General features: G+C 34.7%; 1 protein-coding gene across 1 annotated transcript in view; it reads right to left on the bottom strand.

Annotated features, from left to right (window-relative positions):
- The window catches only part of LOC109106849 (lysophospholipid acyltransferase 2-like), a 46,669-nt gene that overhangs the window by 12,660 nt on the left and 14,773 nt on the right, over nucleotides 1–19,236 (bottom strand). The window contains exons 2-5 of the mRNA XM_042742613.1: nucleotides 13,451–13,590; nucleotides 10,937–11,014; nucleotides 4,106–4,201; nucleotides 3,167–3,222 (exon numbers count right to left, since the gene is read on the bottom strand). Coding sequence (XP_042598547.1) covers nucleotides 3,167–3,222; nucleotides 4,106–4,201; nucleotides 10,937–11,014; nucleotides 13,451–13,590 — 370 coding nt within the window. The remainder of the gene's footprint in view (nucleotides 1–3,166; nucleotides 3,223–4,105; nucleotides 4,202–10,936; nucleotides 11,015–13,450; nucleotides 13,591–19,236) is intronic.

Raw genomic sequence — 19,236 nt, forward strand, 5'->3', positions numbered from 1 at the left:
ATTTCTGAAGGATCATGTGACACTGAAGACTGGAATAATGATGCTGAAAATTCAGCTTTGCCATCACAGGAATAAATTACAAAATAAAAAATAAACAAAAAAAAAAATAAATATAAAACAAATTAAAACATCACAATTTTACCATTTTAATTGTACTTTATCGAATAAATGAACCCTAGGTAGGCATGAGAGACTTCTTTCAAAAATAATAAAATTAATAATAATCTACCAACCTCAAACTGATAGATAGACAGACAGACAGATAGATTGTTAGACAGACAGACAGACAGACTGTTGACTGTGCGATCGTGTTCTGCAGCACTGAGCTGCTTCGGCTCCAGTCTGGAGCATTAAGTCTGTGGGGTTAGTGAAGAAAACGGATCAAGCCATTCTTCATTCATCTCTGTCAGTGCACTGACAACTAGATTAGTCACCCTATCAGCTTCTGCAGGCTTTAATGGCTGCTGGGAAATGCATAACCCACAGCAGCATGTACACACAGACACAGTCCCACTCTTCTTCCTTCAGCAAATGTAACAACATCAACATCACTTCATTATATTTGTTCACCAGGCAGCACTCTCAGGTCCTACATGATCCCACTGAAATACAGTATTAATAACCAAAACAACCACATGTCAGACATATTGAGACATGGTGCTAATGTGAGAGACCCAGATTTGAATGAAACCTGGGTTGTAACCCCAGCTGTACAAAGCATATTTTTATAGGCCAAAACAAGGAGATTTGCTAGCGTTTTAACACTTCCACCTTTGGGTACATGCCTGAAACAAGGTCTGTGGTAAACACGATGACACTGCAGTCATGTGACCATGGTTACGTTTGGCTTTTTACTTCTGATGATTGTGTTAAGGCTTCAAATTTAATAAAAGTTGTGTTCATATGCAAAGATCATCAGGATGAACAAAACTTGTAAGAATCATAAACTTTTGGTGGTTACAGATCTTCCAAAACAAAACCTTAAAATTTTTTTTTTAAAAATTAATCACTGCAGTACTCCATACCTCAATTTCCTGTCCCATCTGTATTATCTCTAGCATTTAACAAAAATATAATAAAAGTGGTAATATATATAGTTTTGTTTTCTTGTGTGAAACAACAGTTGTGGGGCAACTGATTAGTGCAAAACAAATTCAAAGCGCATGTGCGTTCAAAAATTGAGTGGTGCACATACAGTACTCGCATACTGTTCTGGTAATGAAATTTGCTTCATGCACATTGTACGCAGACTGTATGCATAAAAACCGAAGTATACTTTAGGCCTTAGCCTGCGTCGTTTGCCAGAGCATCAGAGTGCCACATATTCAGTCTGAATTTAGTTCTCCATAAAGTGGTGGAGGGAGGCAGCTATTACAAAACTTCATTAAAACATGTGGATTAATATGTTGTGCGTTGTCTGCAATAGCGCAGGGCATGCAGAGCTAACGGCAAGTCATGCGGAGGCAGCTCAAAAGTGCTGGGCTGCAGTTTGGGCCAGCTGTTCTGTGAGCTATCGCTTCAGAGAAACGGGATGTGCTCTCTTAATCTTCCCTTAAACCCTGTTAAAGGAAATGTGGTGACTGTGATGCTACTTCTGTTTGACTCTAAAAGTGACTCGGTCACATATCACTGCGATTAGCTCTTTGGTTGACTAAGTAACTAAAAACTATGCGGTGCAATGGTGTGCAATCTAGTTTTGCTTATCAGTTGCCGTGTTTATATGGGAGATTTTCCAGTCATTGATAAAACCAGAGTGGTTTCTCTTGGGTTCCTGCCATCACATTTCCTCTGATGCTCGTTCCTTTGTGCTTAAAGGGATACTTCACCCAAAAATGAAAAATCTGTCAATATAAGCTCCTCTTGTCATTCCAAACTACTAAAAGTCTGAGCTTCTCTCTTCACAAAAAAACAAAATAAAATATGTCCAGGGCATGTCAAGGTCAAAAGGTCAAAAGGTCACATATATATACACATATATATACACATATATATACATATAAAAATTAAAACGAGGTCCTAAAATACTTCGGTTTTTTTACACACCCCCCTTGCATGAAGCAAACCACATTTCATTACCATAAAACAATATGCATATATATACACACTCATATATACGCATATATATATATATATGTGGCTTCAGTGGTTATATTATATATATATTATATAACACACCCATGGTAAAAAAAAAAAAAAAAATATATATACTGTAAAATTCGGCTTATATATAAATATGTATACAACAACATATATATATATATATATAATATATATATATATATATATATATTATATTATTTATATAATTTACACATGATTCTTCAGAAATCATAATATTATAATTGAAAATAACTTTTTATGTTGTTATATTTTAAAATGTTATTTATTCTCTCATTCATCTCTATTCATCATTTCTCAGTGCCACATGATTCTTCAGAAATCATTCTAATATTTATTTTTCAAATGATTTCAGGATTCTCTGATGAATGTAAAGATCAATAGAGCATTTAATTGAAATTTAAACTTTTTGTAACATTATAAATATCTTTACTGTTACTTCTTATGAAATCAATGTGTCCTTGCTGAATAAAAGTAATAATTAAAAAAAACATATATTTTTTAATGGTAGTGTATATTCCAATATGGTGTGTCAAAATAATGACAGAAATTTTTATTTTAGGTAAACTGTCCATTTAACACACACACATACTCAGTTGAAGGGATGTCCATTAATCTTGAAATGACCGTCATTCTCCTTTATCAATGATCCAGATCATCCAAAACTGATGTGCAGTTGCAGCACAATTAGTTTCTTATTAAACAGATTAATAAGCGGTATAGTGCGTTGGATGTGGTAAGTGTGGTCTATGAAGTGTAACATCTAGCTGGCAGCCCAAACTACTCTGGCCCACTCACTGGAGTGCAGCGCCAGCAGTGGTATAAATCAATGGCATACAAGGACGTGGTGTAGCAGCAGGGTTTAACAGCCCTTATGTAATTCCTAGAGCCTCTAACATGGGCACAGACAGAAACAATGGAGCTCTAGAAAGATTTCAGGTAGAAATCATGCCAGTTTTATAATATCATTCATTACTCAGGCTGTACCGCCATGAAAACTTAATAAAGAGAAGAATATGAGAATTGGATTAATAAAACTGTTACATACCATCATGAATCTCAAAGGCCAAACTTGTGATCTTCTGTGTGATGACCATCATGGGCCTGGAAGGAGAAAAGGAAAAAGAAAATTGTGGGTATGTGAGGGAGATCCTGTTCAAACCTGATACTGAGTCTGTTGGCTTCACATGTGCGTAAGAGCTTCTACTTCTATCAAACCCAGCTCTTCAACATTTATTATTTATACAATTGCACTGACCAAATCTCCACACAGTTTCTAAACAGTCAAGTTCACCTTGGCGTAGCTCTTGCTTGAAGGTTGAGCTATGATACTGATCGGCTTTGATCTTACTGTATGGTAAAACTAGCGCTTATATACTTGCCCTTGGCTGTAGTTAACATATATTTCTAAAGAATAAAGCTGAATGCATGCATATTTTAGTTCTGAGTTTGCTGCAAAGAAGAATATGTACACAGATTTTTCTTCAATTATGTTTAATCTATTGGTGATAAGATATTCTGAGGTTCAAGTACGAGGCTTTATGAGGCATAGATAAGGAAATTAACTTAAAACCCCAATACTTAATACAATTATGAATTTTTAGGTTAGTTTTCTGTCATATTTTCAATTTGTCCTTTGAATTTAGCTTGGTTTTGGTAGTTTTCACTATATCATTTTTAGTTTTGTTTCAGTTTTAGTATATTCAGTGTTTTCTAGTTTTATTAAATTTATTCAGTTTTGGTTTTATATTTAATGTTATGTTTTTTTTTTTTTTTCTAAGGCTCTCTAATGCTCACCAAGGCTGCATTTATTTGATCAAAATACTGCAAAAACAGTAATTGTGTAATAGTATAACAATTAAAATGTATTTTATTTTTGCCTGCTTTTCACAGTTTTTCTTTCATTTTTATTCCAGTCGGCAAAATCATTTTCATTTAGTTTTAGTTTTCTTGGAAAAGATGTTGATTCCAGTGCAAAATAACTTACCCAGTGAAGTCTGCTGAGTACATGCCGTAGTCAAATACATAGACTCTTGTAACCTGGCAGAAACTGAGATATCCCAGCGTAACCACAAAGCAGTATCTATGGAGAAGAATGCAGAAGAGGGGAACACTTAAAAACATTGAATGGAAAACAAAAAAAGACTGTTTGGTACAAAATACCACATACTACTCCATTTCAGCAGTAAACTATGCAAATATTTTAAAATGTGGTGACTATGCAAATGCCATGTATGCAAAATGAAGTATACATTAAACAAAAAACCACACTGTCTGAAATACTGTATCCCACAATGCATTGCACTGAACCTGACTTTCCATTTCCTGTATGACAAATAAACCCAAAGTAATTTTAACATGTCTTTCTTGACTTACCTTTTGCCGTCCAAACAAAAAAGTCATTTTATAGATTAAAATTCGCAAAATAAAAGTTAATGTTATTCATGAGATTATAATTTGATGTCAGTAACTCAATTAATAATAGGGTCACATGAAAAAACAATTGTTATTCATGAAAGTAAAAGTATTACATATTATTTTTGTAAATGAGCATTAATCAGTGTACAGTATATACATGCATGCAATATGCAGCAAGAATCAAATTCACTAAATATCAAAATATACAAATATTTCAATTATTTATTTATGTATGTATTTTTTACAGTTTACTTGAATTCATCAAAAGACAAAAAAACAGCAAAACTAGTCAAATAAAAAATTATTTATATTAAAAAAAATAATTTCATTAGTGTATTCTCTCTCTCTTGTTTTTTACTTTTTGGTTAATTTAAAATGCAAGAAGAAATGTTAATTATCCCCACAAACATTTATCAAGAGACGCCACCAATAGTAAAATCACCTGAGCCACCACTTTGCAGGAAACCTCCACATTTGATACCTGATATTATACATGATAATTCATGCAGGCTATTTGCATACTACAACAAACTTATAAGTGGAGAGAGAGAGTGATCAAGGCTGCTCTGTACCATCACTGCCTAAAGCGGCATGTTAGAACAACACTATCAGACTCAAGCCATAATTTCAACTCGGCTTATGAACTTCCTCCCACAATCCGATAAGGATGACTCTTTTATTCAGCATATTAACCATCAAAAGGAAGATAACAGCCACTAAAACTTATCAAAGACTCACTGAATTTCAGCAGGGCCTCAGTGTGAGGCAAAAGCCCTTGAATTTTCTCCCACTATCAGTTGCACACAGCTGCACAATGTTTGGTATGTCAGACTAAAATAACCAAGTCCCCCGATTCCTCACTAAGCAACAGTGGGCAAATTCTTGGCATTCTAGTTTCTGTCTTTACCTCTAACAAAGCTTGTTTAACATGTCTACAGTCCCACACATACAGTAGTATTCAGAGGCAGTGCCTGCTCCGTCTCAACACGAGGCCCTTCATCAGGGCTATGTGTAGCACTGTGTACACTATGAAGACCTTCTTCTGTTCCAGCGCTCTGTAGGATGATTATGTGTAGGCTGTTTTCTGGTTGTAAAGGCAACATTGTACAGTTGGGAGATGGACTGTGAGGAAGAATGGTAGTGGGTCAGTCAGTTCACTTAAAGGGAACTTATGCATACCAAATTTAATTATACTAAAAATGGAATTGTAAGTGGATTTTGAAATTGTGCATCCTTGAATGCTTTTTTTTTCAGCTAATATTACCCACAATCGCAAAACAATATAGTTGATGTTCTCTTTCAACCTGTTCAGTGATAATGAATTGCAAGGTAATGGATGTAAATTATAACGCTAACATGCATACACAACAGTACGTGAAAAGGGGCTCTGTGGTATCATTTTATGATGGGGTAGGACATCTCAACACTGGTACTGTTTTAATGCATGTGCAAAAACTCAGATGTTGCCTAAGCTGTCATTAGCTATGTTTCCATCACCCTGTTTTTATGCGCATTTTGAAGTATAGCATCAGAAATAAGAGATGGAAATGACATTTTTCGCTTAATGTGGTTTTTGACTTGTGTGAAAGAGTTAATGCAAATAATGGGAGATGGAAAAAATGGGATTCCTCCATGCGCTTAATTACATTACTATTCGTAATGTTTTATGTGATATTCCAATTTTGCGCATAAGTTAAATTCTCAACTTTGCATGGAAACAAAGCTATTGAGACTTATACTACGGGACCGTTGAATGCTTGAATCTGATTGGCTGACGAACGTTCTGAGGTGTGCAATTATTTTCTGGAAAACGCACGCCGAACATAGTTCCAGGCAACTCTCCTGACCGCATTACAGTTCCATATCACTTTGCATGACATTTCTCACTAGCGAGGTAATAACAGGGACTATCAAAAACAACAACAACAACTGTTGAGGGACCCATAGAGGTACCACACAAAAAATCACTCAATATACATGACATTTCTCACTAGCGAGGTAATAACAGCGCTGTTTAGTGACGCTGCTGCAGAACACTGTTGAGGGACCCATAGAGGTACTGTAGCCTAATTCACACAAGCTCTCTCTCTCTCTCGCTCTCTTTCTAATAACTTTAGTAATAACTGCAGTAGAATGCTATCAATGGCTCAACCCTCCATTACCAGCTTTAAAATGACGTTTTGGAACCAGCAAAAGAGGTAACTGAAGAAAAACCAAAAAAATAAACCAAAACAAAATAGAAATATAAGAAAAAAAACCGGACGAATCCCTTTAAATATATCATCTGTTCGATGTCTTGAGTTGTTGTAACCGTAGTATAAGCGGAATAACCGAGGTCAGTTACATACAGAGTTCTTAAAGGTACAGCAGCAAAAACAGTTTGTTAAAAGGGACACTGAGAGAGGGTGGAAAAAGTTCATGTACAAGTAAATTGGTCATGCGACTTTTTAGAGAGAGAGATTTAAACTACACTGGTCAGGATTTTAAAGGGATAGTTCACCCAAAAATGAAAATTCTGTCATTAATTGCTCACCCTCATGTCGTTCCAAACCCATAAGACCTTCATTCATCTTCGTAACACAATTTAAGATATTTTTGCTGAAATCCGAGAGCTTTCTGACCCTGCATAGACAGCAACGCAACTACCACCTTAAAGGCCCAGAAAGGTAGTAAAGACTTTGTTAAAACAGTCCATGTGACATCAATGATTCAACCATAATGTCATGGAGCTACGACAATACTTTTTGTGCACTAAAGTAAACAAAAATAACAACTTTATTCAACAATTTGCTTACATGGACTATTTTACAATGTCCTTACTACCTTTCCAGACCTTGAACGTGGTAGTTCCCTTGTTGACTTTGAAGGGTCAGAAATCTCTCAGATTTCATCAAAAATATCTTAATTTGTGTTCAAAAGATGAACGATTAATTATTTCATTCAAAAACACATTTTAAATAAATATACACAGAAAATCTACAAGAAATCCATCTCTTTCCCTATACTGTCTTTGCTAGAGAGCATAATCTGATACTGTGCTTTTCAAGGACTCACGCTACAGTAGCCCTTCTATAAATATACGTTTACACTATTCAACTCTAATAAGACAGACAAGAGCTCCAGTGACCCGTGATGAGGGCAGCTCATGCTCTCTCTCTCTCACACACAACACAATCTCTCCTGGTTCTACTTTCATTTGGCAACAACCACCACACACAGTCTCAAGATGATAATTTATAACGGTGAGACACAGAGGTGAGGTGTTATCAGCAGCTGTTAGATGGAGTCTCGTCTACACCATAAAACCCTACTCTCACATGCCTGAGTGGAAACATATTAAAGCAATAAATCACATCATAAAAGCATAATTTCTAATGAAATGGGGGACAATCATACCGTTGTGAAAAAGAACAACCTGAGAGAACAACCTTCCACTAAATCTCTTTAACTCTCAGAGCAGAAGTTCATGGCACACTGTGTTGTGTATGATTTCAGGAATTTGACATGATGCTGAATTTGAAAGTAGAAAGATCGCTTTGTGAACGCTTACCATACTATAAATGTCTCTACTGTCACTTTTAATTAATTGAATGCAGCCTTACTGAAAATAAGTATTAATTTCTTAAAAAATAAATAAATACAAATTATGCTGACTAAAATTTTGAATGGTAGGGTAAGTCTTAAAGAAGCAGTACCAACCAAAGCCTATTTTTAAAGAAACAGTTTCTGTCACAAAAAAAAAAAAAAAAAAAAAAACACGTATATATATATATATATATATATATATATATATATATATATCATATGTGTGTGTGTGTTTATATATATATATATATATATATATATAATATATATATATATATATATATATATATATATATATATATATATATATATATATAATAATTTGAGATTAAGTTTTTATGAATCCAAGAGTTCAATGTCGGCTATAAGTCCAGAAAAAGGACAAAGTATAATTTTTTTTGTATAATGAAGTGTTTGCATTATCACTTCAGCAGCTAATCTATGCCAGTTTTATTGGCAAGTAACACAAGCCTCTCAAAAGACATCCTTATGCCCTTTCTGCAAACACACACAGACACACATTGCATTCTTTATCGGTTTTCCACTCCTGTTTTTCAATTTCCCTTCATCCTTAGCTTTGCCCTCTCATGTCCCCTGAGCAGTGGAGCATGGCATCACTCTATTACCGACTGATCGTCTCCTGGAGTTTCAAAAGGTCTGTTTTGTAGCACTGCATCCCTAATGCGTTCTCTGTGTTCACTGCAGGAAGTTCTTCTTGTCAGTCTTTAACACTATAGACGTAGCTGCTCTTTACTTTCTTAGAGAAGAACAATCAGCAAAGAGAAAGAAAGACGTATTTCTTAAAAATCAGTGCAAACTACAAATTACTGTGACCTTTCTGTCACACCCAATATGAAGCTTTCATTGTACAAAAACCATGGTTTCAAAGTCTAGTTTGTTTAGTAATCAGTAGTTAAATAATCAGTCCAGTAGGTTAAAGGAATATTCTGGGTCAATCCATCAGATTTGAAAAAAAGAAGAAAATATCAGAAATCATAAAAAAATTACCAAAATAAGCATTTACAATATCAATCTATAACAAAAACACATAGGGCTGGGCGATATGGCCAAAACAATTATCACAATAATTTTTTTCATATCAGTCGATATTGATATTTATCACGATAAATGTCAAATCTTTATTTCTTTCAAGTTTAATAATTATAATTAATTATTATAATTTAATAATTAATTAATAATAATATCTCTTTTGTCTCTTAGAAATGCACATTTGATAGTAGCTTAAGTTAGGATGCAGAGCTAATTTTTTGTTCATTATCAAAATCAGTAACATCTGTAAATATTGTAGCAACCTCAGTTTTATATGATTAAATTGATTCTGATCAAGGTTTTTATTTATTTTATTTGTTTTTTTTTTATTAAGCATTGGTCTCCCATAGTAACATATATTTAAATCATGATAAACACAGTTAAAACCACACATATAACAACTCAATACCATGGTAAAAATATAACTATATGGTTTTTAGGTAGCCTATTTGTATGAAAAACAGAAGTCTAAAAACACTCATTATAAATGCATACATGCTATAGCTTAATCACAAATATGTACCATAATTACCATAACTCCTGTAATAAAATTCAGTGTGAATATCCCCAGCTTCTGCCACAGAACCTTATCTGAACTGTCAAAATCAAAGATTTCCACATTCAAACATCCAAACACAAAATGCAAACACAAAACACCATCAAGGTAACACACCTCAAACTAAAATAATGCAATAAACATGAACTAACATAAACTGCAATGCAAAACTCCCTAATGTACATGACAACAAAAATAAGAAGAACCTAAATTATTAATACAAAATCTAATCATATGTGACTTGTCATGCAGGGACTTTTGGGAATTTTCTTTCACTTTTTTCTCCTTCCAGTTATAAGGTAATTCTCAGTTTTTACTTGTAAAAAACATAAATATGATATTATTTTGCAGTACAATTACATATAATGTCATGTTTTTACCATTTTCCAAAATATATGTTAAAATAACTTAAACATTAATTCTATAAGCATTAGACAATGTGTTTTTTATAAGATAAATTTTTTTTCGGGGGTGGTAAACATACAATATTCCTCCCCGCACTGCACCTGCTCTGTGTGTTTCATACACATGGAGTTAAAACTCCTTGTCTGATAATTATGAGGTTATGCAAACATCTGGGCAGGAGGCCGATGGTCAACTTGTCATGACTTTTTCAACTAGTCGAAGTTCACGAACTATGCTGGCAGGACTTCTGACTGGCCGTTCTGACACATGTGCCAAGGTCAGGTGACCCAGCACAGATGACCTACACTTATCTAAATCTCTGGAATTCGACCAGGTATAATGAAAATGTTTTCTAGGGTCATTTTGTGTTAGTACGCACTCGTGTAGGTTGTTGGTCTGAATAGCAATCACTATCGAGCACTGGCTATTTTTGGCGCCGCCCCGAGCAGCAGCGAACACCACATGGTCCAGCACATCCATTCATCTGACCCCAGATCAGAGGGAGCCGTCACTCAGCATGAAACTTATGGAAGCAATGATGATGAAAACAGACGCTCCTTCATTCCCTGGAGCTGTTTACTGATAAGAATGAAATGGATGGGTGAGAGCGGTATGGGTTAATATTCAACAAGCCATTTGTAGGGCTAGATGAATAATATATGGTGAACTGGATGGTAGTTGCTTGTTGAGAATTCTTGAACATGTTCCAATGTCATAACACATTTTTGATTCAACATAAGGTTGTTCTTGTTACTGGAAGGAGGGCGGATTGATGGTGCGGAGGACTGGGAGCTCGGTACTCACTTGTGCATGTGTTCCACGCCTGTGAAGATCATAACGCCATAAGCGAGACCGCTCTGTACCAGAAAGTGTAAGGCATACCTGAAATGAAGCACAAGGAGAAGAGGAAACCAATGAGAGGAGCCTATAACATTATTAAACTGTGAAATAAGACTGTTATTTTGAACAGGAGAGAAATGTGTTCCTGAAAAAGATAAGATTCTATAAAGTTCATATACAAAATTTGCATTTCATTTTTTTAAATGAGTTTTTATTTAACAGATTTTGTCTATGAAAATTATCTAACTATGGTTGTATGCATATAACAAAAATCCTCATTGATCCCCAATGAATTCTCTTAATATTGCAACCATGCTCAGGGTTATTATAGTTACCATAACTAATATATATATATATATATATATATATATATATATAAACATATGACTAATACGAAATAATAAATAAAAAATTATATATAACAATATTATAAAATATATTATATTATTATTATATATTATAAAACTTGATAAGAACACAACAAAATTACTAAAACTTTAACAAAATGCAAAAAAAAAAAAAAAAATTAAAAAAAAAAAAAAATCAAATAAATATATAAAAATATAAACTAATTAAAAATATATATTTTTTAAAAACCCTATGATAGTACCTTAATTAGCCCAAAATAATATTATATTGTTAATGATTATGTATTTTTTTTCTGTAATTATATTATATTATAAATCAAAAGTCACAAATATAACCTTTCATCACTTTATAATTAAATAAAAATGTCTGACTTTGCAGTGATGCAAGGATGATTCTTTCATTTGGGTCACTTTTAATAAATTCTAATCTTGAAAAAAATCAATTAATCTCAACAATATTTCATCTACATTTAAATAATAATCACATTTCATTGAATATTATTGTGGCTTCGATCAAACTTCAAGTGGATATGGGTATAAAGTTATATTGTATAATTAAACATTTAATTTACTTTTAAAGACAAAATACATATGCTGTGATGGACTGAGCATCCATCCATGTGTTTCCCTGCTTACAGCCTGAAACACTGGGATAGATTCCAGCATCCCTGAAAACCTATGCAGGACAAGCCATTTGAAAAATGGATGGATGGACAATACATACGCTGTATCTTTATGCAGACTACTACACATCCGAGTTGCTGCTGTATACATACCTCAATCAAGACAGCAACTAAATTGCTTATTAACATTCTGTCTGCACTTTGTGAATTCAAATGGAGGTATTGTAACTGTCATGCTGTCAGTGCATATCTGGCTTTAGATTTTCTATACTGCAAAAGAGTGACACGACATTCACAAATCCAAAATAACTCATTTGTGTGCACTTACAATATCTTACAATGTACAGCTGCTGCAAAAATGCATGTTGCAAAGTGATAATTGCCACAAAAGGAGTAGACCTTATACATAAAAGACTGCAATCAACACTATCCAATATGAGAAATATGTGTGGGGGGGTGGGGACTAGATTTCATCCATCTGGAATTGTTTGGATTGTGAAAGAGATATATTAACCATTTGTCTGCACTGCTTATGTGATGCCAAAAAGGAAAGTTGTTTGTGGGGTGGGGCAAGCTATTGCATTTTGATGAGAGATTATGAAGCTTTTTTTCTGTCCAAAAACATGTGCTGATGAATCCCACACAGTAAAATCAGAAACACACATTTTGAAAGTAAATGAGCCCAGTTTGGATTTGATGTTGACTGAGAGCAAACAAATGTCTCGGTGAAGTCTCTGCTGGACAGAGCTGGGTGCATAGAGAAAGGCAAACTCTCTGAGTATACGATGATAGCAAATCACATTAAAACAGCTGAAGGGAAATCCCCTCACAGGCTGCCACACAAATACAGCAGACATTTGCGAGACACACAACATTCGTTAAATTCATTTGGTAGTAATAGATGATATTTCAATCACAAAAAAGGTAGTATTACAGTAAATGCATTCAAGAAGGCGTAAAGAACACTTAGTGTCCATTATGTCTTGAGCAATGTCACTGTTTAGAGGTCTTGCTTCTTGCGGTCACATTTATTGCATAATGACTTCCTGTGTGATTTGGCTGGACTGACTTCTGTTTAGAAAGCTGTAATAGACCGCTCTGTATGGTTAGAGGTTTTGAGAAAGTGTCAGCTTAAGCATGACTCCCCACTGATACTATATCACATTCTGACAACTTTGTGACAAAAAAAAAAAACCCACATACAACAGTTAGCAGAAGCTAGATATTAAATATTGATATTTGTCTTATACAAATGCATCGATTGACTTCAGAAGACCTTTATTATAAGCAGCAGGTAAGTATCGATAATTATAAGCTTACAAACTGCATCTCTCATTTTCCACAGCTGCTGAGGAGACTGGTCTTCTGCCAGCTCTCCACAGCCTCATTATAAATTGAATGGCTCGCTAACCGGCTAGCAATGACCCTGCTATGGATCAATATGGTAGACCTGAGATATGTGAGGGATGAAGCGGACAAGCACTCACCAGCCAAAGCAGAAGAGGGCCAAATAGAAGCCCAGCAGGGTGGCGACTACATGCCGGATGAAGGGACTTGTCTTGCTAGGGTGCAGGTAGAGTCTGAACCAGAATGACCAGACCAAAGAGAAGACATACCACAAAACAAACCTAACCAGAGAGACAGGAGGTTAATTTTACACCGATCAAGAGGAAAGGTCAACAATAAGTTAAACTCAACTTAAGAACCAAATAAATTAGAAAGGTTCAAAATCAAATCTAATCTCCATGTAATCTTCAAATGTAAGTCTTCCAGTACATCAGGATTAAGGCTTTAACACTGAATGTAAACTGCTGACATTAACACAAAATAACTGCATTTTGCGGTGAGGATAACGTAGAGGATGAGGAGAGAAAATTGACTGCAATTCAAAAGTTGATGTGTGTACTCTGATTAAATTCATTTTTATACATTATATAACATAAAAGCACTTTTGCAATCCCATGCGTATTCCCCCTCAGCATTTGTGAGGGACGGTTTCCATTGAAATCAATGGTTTCAAAGAATTCTCTGAAACTTGTATACATTTAGTTTTTGTGACACGAAACTTAAGGAGGGCATCACAAATGATGACAAATACATGAACTAACCAGGTTGTGCACACCCAACCACCTTGTGAAACAAATTCAAAGTGACAAGAACAGAGGCTTGTGCTCACAAACCCATGAAGTGTTTTATTTTACTTGACTTGACGTCAATGATTACTCTACAAAGTCATGTCTGGACCTGAATGTTACAGTCTACTTTGCTTTTTGAGGCTAACCTGATAAGGTATGTACAGTAGACTGCTGTGTTGAATCCTAGTCTCTCGCCCTTCCTTTAATTTCCAGAACATTTTACTTACATAAGATTTTACATGCCACTGTAAGAGCAAAACAACTGTTGCTATACTGTATGCAGGATGCCATAACAACCCATTAAAACCCATTTAAAAATGGTTATCATAGTAAAAAAAAAATATGCTAATTAAATAAATTGCATATGAATACTTTCTGAAAAAGGCAAGTCAAGGAAAATCTCATGAAAATAATAATCTGAATAATCTAAAAAAAATAAATGTAGTATGCTACATTGTTTACACAGGACCTCACATTAAATTGCATGTTTAGTTCAGAAATTACGAGTTATCACATAAGAAATTGATACAGTGGGGGAAATGTTTATTTGATTCCCTGCTGATTTTGTAAGTTTGCACACTTACAAAGAAATGAAGGGTCTGCAATTTTTAATGGTATGGTTTATTTTAACGGATAGAGACAGAATATCAACCAAAAAAAAAATCCAGAAAAAAACTTAAACATTTACTTATTATTTCACTTAAATACGGTGGCCCAGTAGTGCACAACACAATGAAATTGCCACAACACAGCATAGGACTAATTCTGTTGTGTAACGCTAATTTCGCTGTGTTGTGGCTTGTTTGTTTCTGTGTTGCAACTTGTTCTCATTGTGTTGTGGAAATTTTGCTGTTGCACCTTGTTTCTGTTCTGTTGTGCTAATATCATTGTGTTTTGACTTGCTTTCATTCTGCTTGCTTTCATGTGGCTTGTTTCCGTTGTGTTGTGGAGATTTCGGTGTGTTGTGCACCACTGGGCCACCGTATTTAAGTGTTTTTATGCAAGTAAAAACAAAGTCTAATGTTGCATTGTGGGACACACTAATGCACATTTTCTGAATGTAGGCCACACAGGTATTGAATGCACACAGAAAGATAGTATACGCAGTATGGTATGCTTTTTGGAAATATAGCCTCAGCTGGGGAGAAACAGACACATTACATTTCTTCCTGCTGCTCAGTGGCCTTCTGTCTGACTCTCTTGAGAGTGTGTGTGTGTGTGTGTGTGTGTGTGTGTGTGTGTGTGTGTGTGTGTGTGTGTGTGTGTGTGTGTGTGTGTGTGTGAGATAAAATGAGAGTGAGGTCATCTTCATGTGCCTTCTGTCTTGCAAATGAGCTCCAGCTCAACAAAGAAACAATCAGTCATCAGCTTAAAATAACTCCGCCTTCCCGACTCTGCGCTGCTTTATTCATCTCTCACTCTCCATTCATTTTACTCTAGTTTAGTTCACTCATTAGATTTTACATGACAGGAACAAAGCATGTCCATTACAATAAGCAAAGCCCATCTTGACTCAAATCTATTTGAAATATGGACGGACTAGACAAGCATTTTGAAAAATAGTGTGACTGGATTTACTTATTTTTAATCATTTTTATTTCATTTTTTTGTTTTTTTACTTTTAGATACTTTACACCAGTATTTGATTATACTGCTTGCTTTGCTGGCAATACATTGCAGTAAGATTCATCCAAGGATGTCTATACTTGCTGAAGAAAGCTATACTTTACAATTTATCTCATTCTATGTTCAATTTTTAATAAAAGAACATACACTGTAGTGTGTGATGTCATAATCAGATTAGTGCAGCTTCTGTAGAAAATTATGAGTGCTTAAAGTTTATCATGAGCATGACTGCAGCTTAATAAACAAATGTGTTTACAGAGTATTTAACAATGGCTTTGAATGTGGCTTAGCCAATCAGACTTAACTATTTGTTTTATAATACATATTACATTACATTACATCATTAAAGCTAAAAATTGTCAGATTAAAATTTTCCCTTATGCATTTTCAGTTGCAACAGCTAAACTCAGACTTTCAAATTACTGACTGGAATATATTACCAAAGCTCCATTCTATTTTTATTTTTATTTTTTTAAATTTTGATTTACAATAAAATTAACATTTACAAATTTACATTCTATCACTGAAACACACACACACACACACACACACGCATGCATGTACACTCAAACTACTGTGTCTGCATTTACTTTTTACAGTGCTTAGCAGCTCTTTCTGTTCACGGGCATCTAAAATTAATCAATAACATAAACTAACAATATAAAAATGCATTCAAATATTAACATTTATTAAGTTTAACACATATTTGTCAGTGCTAAATATTCCTTATTTATCTGTAATATAAATAAGATGCTAAAATTGTTATTTACACAGAGATACTGTCATTCAATGTAATGGATGACACTGTGGTGTAACAGAGAATTTGCATTACACAAAACGACAAAAACATTACCCTGAATGACGAAACTTCTACTTTAGCTTATATTGCATAATCTTTTATTGGCATAAGCTTATATAGGCAATCAACTGGCCACCTATTTCAAACACTGAGCTTGACCAGTAAAGTTGATCATAATTATTCACACCTTCTACTTATTTTTCAAAAAAATACAACAATAAAAGTGTTTTTTGGCATTTCACTGAATGGCATGTGCGTATACCAAACTATGAAAAGGTGGAATTATAAAATATTTAAGAGCAATAAACTCACTTTTTTGCAGCACCAAAAGTCTCATCTTTGACCATAAATATACATAAACATTTACTGTAATTTCCCTTTTAAAGTTTAACCATTTAAATAACATTACATTACATTACATACCACCTAAGATTAAAACCATCAAATATTTCCCTTATGTGTTTTCAGTTAACAAGCTTAGCCTTTTAAATGCCATCTATCACTGAAGCTAAAAATGGTAAAAGCAAATGTTTCTTTGTGTAAGAAATACATATTTCTTTGTGTTTTTCAAGTGAAATAGCTGCAGCTTAGACTTCTAGCTTAGCACAGTGACAGCGGTAAAGAAAAGCTCTTTTGATTAGCTAGACAAGACATCATGATTTTTCAGGCATTGAAGATGGGGAAAAGGACAGAGTCATGGACGACAACTAAAGTCAATCCATCATGTCTCATCCCATATTCCTAGTACAGTGTCAGTCCCTATTATAAATTGTCAGAATATGTGCTGGAGAGATGACAATAGCTCTCCGCTTAGCACAGAACCTTGGGGAATGTTATTGAAACTTCAATCAAGAAGGTTTTTGGTTTGTTTTCGCTGGTCTATTTCTGTCATTCCCTGGAGACACCTCTCATCTCCTCTGTCCCCTTCAGGTGCTTGTCACTTTCATTTTGGATCTCCCAGATTGAGATGTTTTAACTGCTGGAAACGTGTCCTGCCTCGACAAGAAACCTTGTGCATCTCTTTAACGTTACAGGCAGCTATACTGTACAGAGGAAGCCACTGTTTCTCATTCTGCATAAGCAGGTCAACAGTGGGCCATAAACAATAGCTCATTGGCTTCTTCTTTGTATCCCCCACGCTTTCTGTATCACAGGAAGCATTGTTTTTGGCAGGATTAATCTGTCACACACACACGCACAACTGTAAGTAATTGTGGTCAGGCAGATTTATGGAGACGATGTCCCTGTGCCGTTTCTCTATTGTTAAATCTCTAAGAGCTCTTTCACGAGTGACCTGACATCGACCGACACTTGTGGTCACTTTAGAGCCATTAAAAAGAACACACTCAATTAATCTTGGACATTAAACCATAATTAAACATAACCTATCTATGCACTAAGATTCACACAGTTTGAAAAAAAAGCAGCGCTTGGAAGACAATCTTTCTTAAGTTTTACCAACCAGTTAGTGAAAACAAAAACGAGTCAGTGCTCAAGTTACAGCATTCGATTAGCTGACGCATACATGGGCAGTGTTATGCAAATGAGCATTATACGCATCACCTCAAAGCAATACCTCACATTTACCACATTTTCATCTGTTCTCACTCCTAAATAAAAAGTTTTATATATATAAAAATATATACACACACACACTTTATTTTAAGGTCCAATTTTCACTATTAACAAACCATTAACTATGACTTTTGCCTCAATAAACTCCTAATTTATTGCTTATTAATATTTATTTAGGTAGGTGTTAAGTTTAGGTACTGGCTAGGATTAGGGATGTAGAATATAGTCATGCAGGATATGTGCATAATTACTAATAAACAACCAGTGTTAATCATAGGAATGCTAATAAGCAACTAGTTAATAGTGAGAATTGGACCCTATAATAAAGTCAAGTGTTACCCTTTTTTATACACATCTAGACCACGCAAATAGGCTACTCTTGTTTTGAGGGCACTTCTGATTAGCAGTCTGAATAGCAGTATGAGTCTCAGCAGTAAGGACACAGAGACAGTGATGACAGATTTTGTCCCCCTGTGGCTCTAAACCATCTCTCTTTGCAGGCAGCCATCTGGCTTAGTTTCCACAGACACCTCCAGCCATTCAGCAGAGAGAGAAATATATGAGGAAAGGGACATTTTGGAAGAAAGAGAAACAGGGAATGACTAAAGGGTCAATATTAGATAGCCTGCCCACTGTGTGCTATGTAAATATCTCAGAATAATGTAAACCAGCCTTTTATATTTGAGGGGAAATGTGTACTAACATGTAGGACAAGTATTAAGATCACACTGAACTAAAGTTCAAACATGGGTTTCTAAAAGTGATACCATTAGAAGCTGGGTAATCAAACAGGAAATGTCAACAAAAATGCAAAATATAGGTACAGGAAATGTACACAAAGACAGACACATACACATGAGGGTTTAAACTGGTCCACAACTCCTGAATTCAAAAACCTTCAGGTAAGTGTAAATATCCTTCTCTTTCACATAATTGCCAATTTCCAAAGTCAAAGATCAATGCTTCCCAACCAGGTGGATGGGGTCAATTCTGATAAAAACACTATTTTTGAGTTTGTTTATTTATTTTTATTACAAGAAATGTACCAGAGGTATGTATATGATATCGCCTTTGAATATTTTCTTGGACAAGAGGGGGCACTGGAGTCGAAAAGGTTGAGAACCACTGATTTAGATGG

The sequence above is a fragment of the Cyprinus carpio genome, chromosome B17 (assembly GCF_018340385.1).
Source record: "Cyprinus carpio isolate SPL01 chromosome B17, ASM1834038v1, whole genome shotgun sequence".
Classification (NCBI taxonomy): domain Eukaryota; kingdom Metazoa; phylum Chordata; class Actinopteri; order Cypriniformes; family Cyprinidae; genus Cyprinus; species Cyprinus carpio.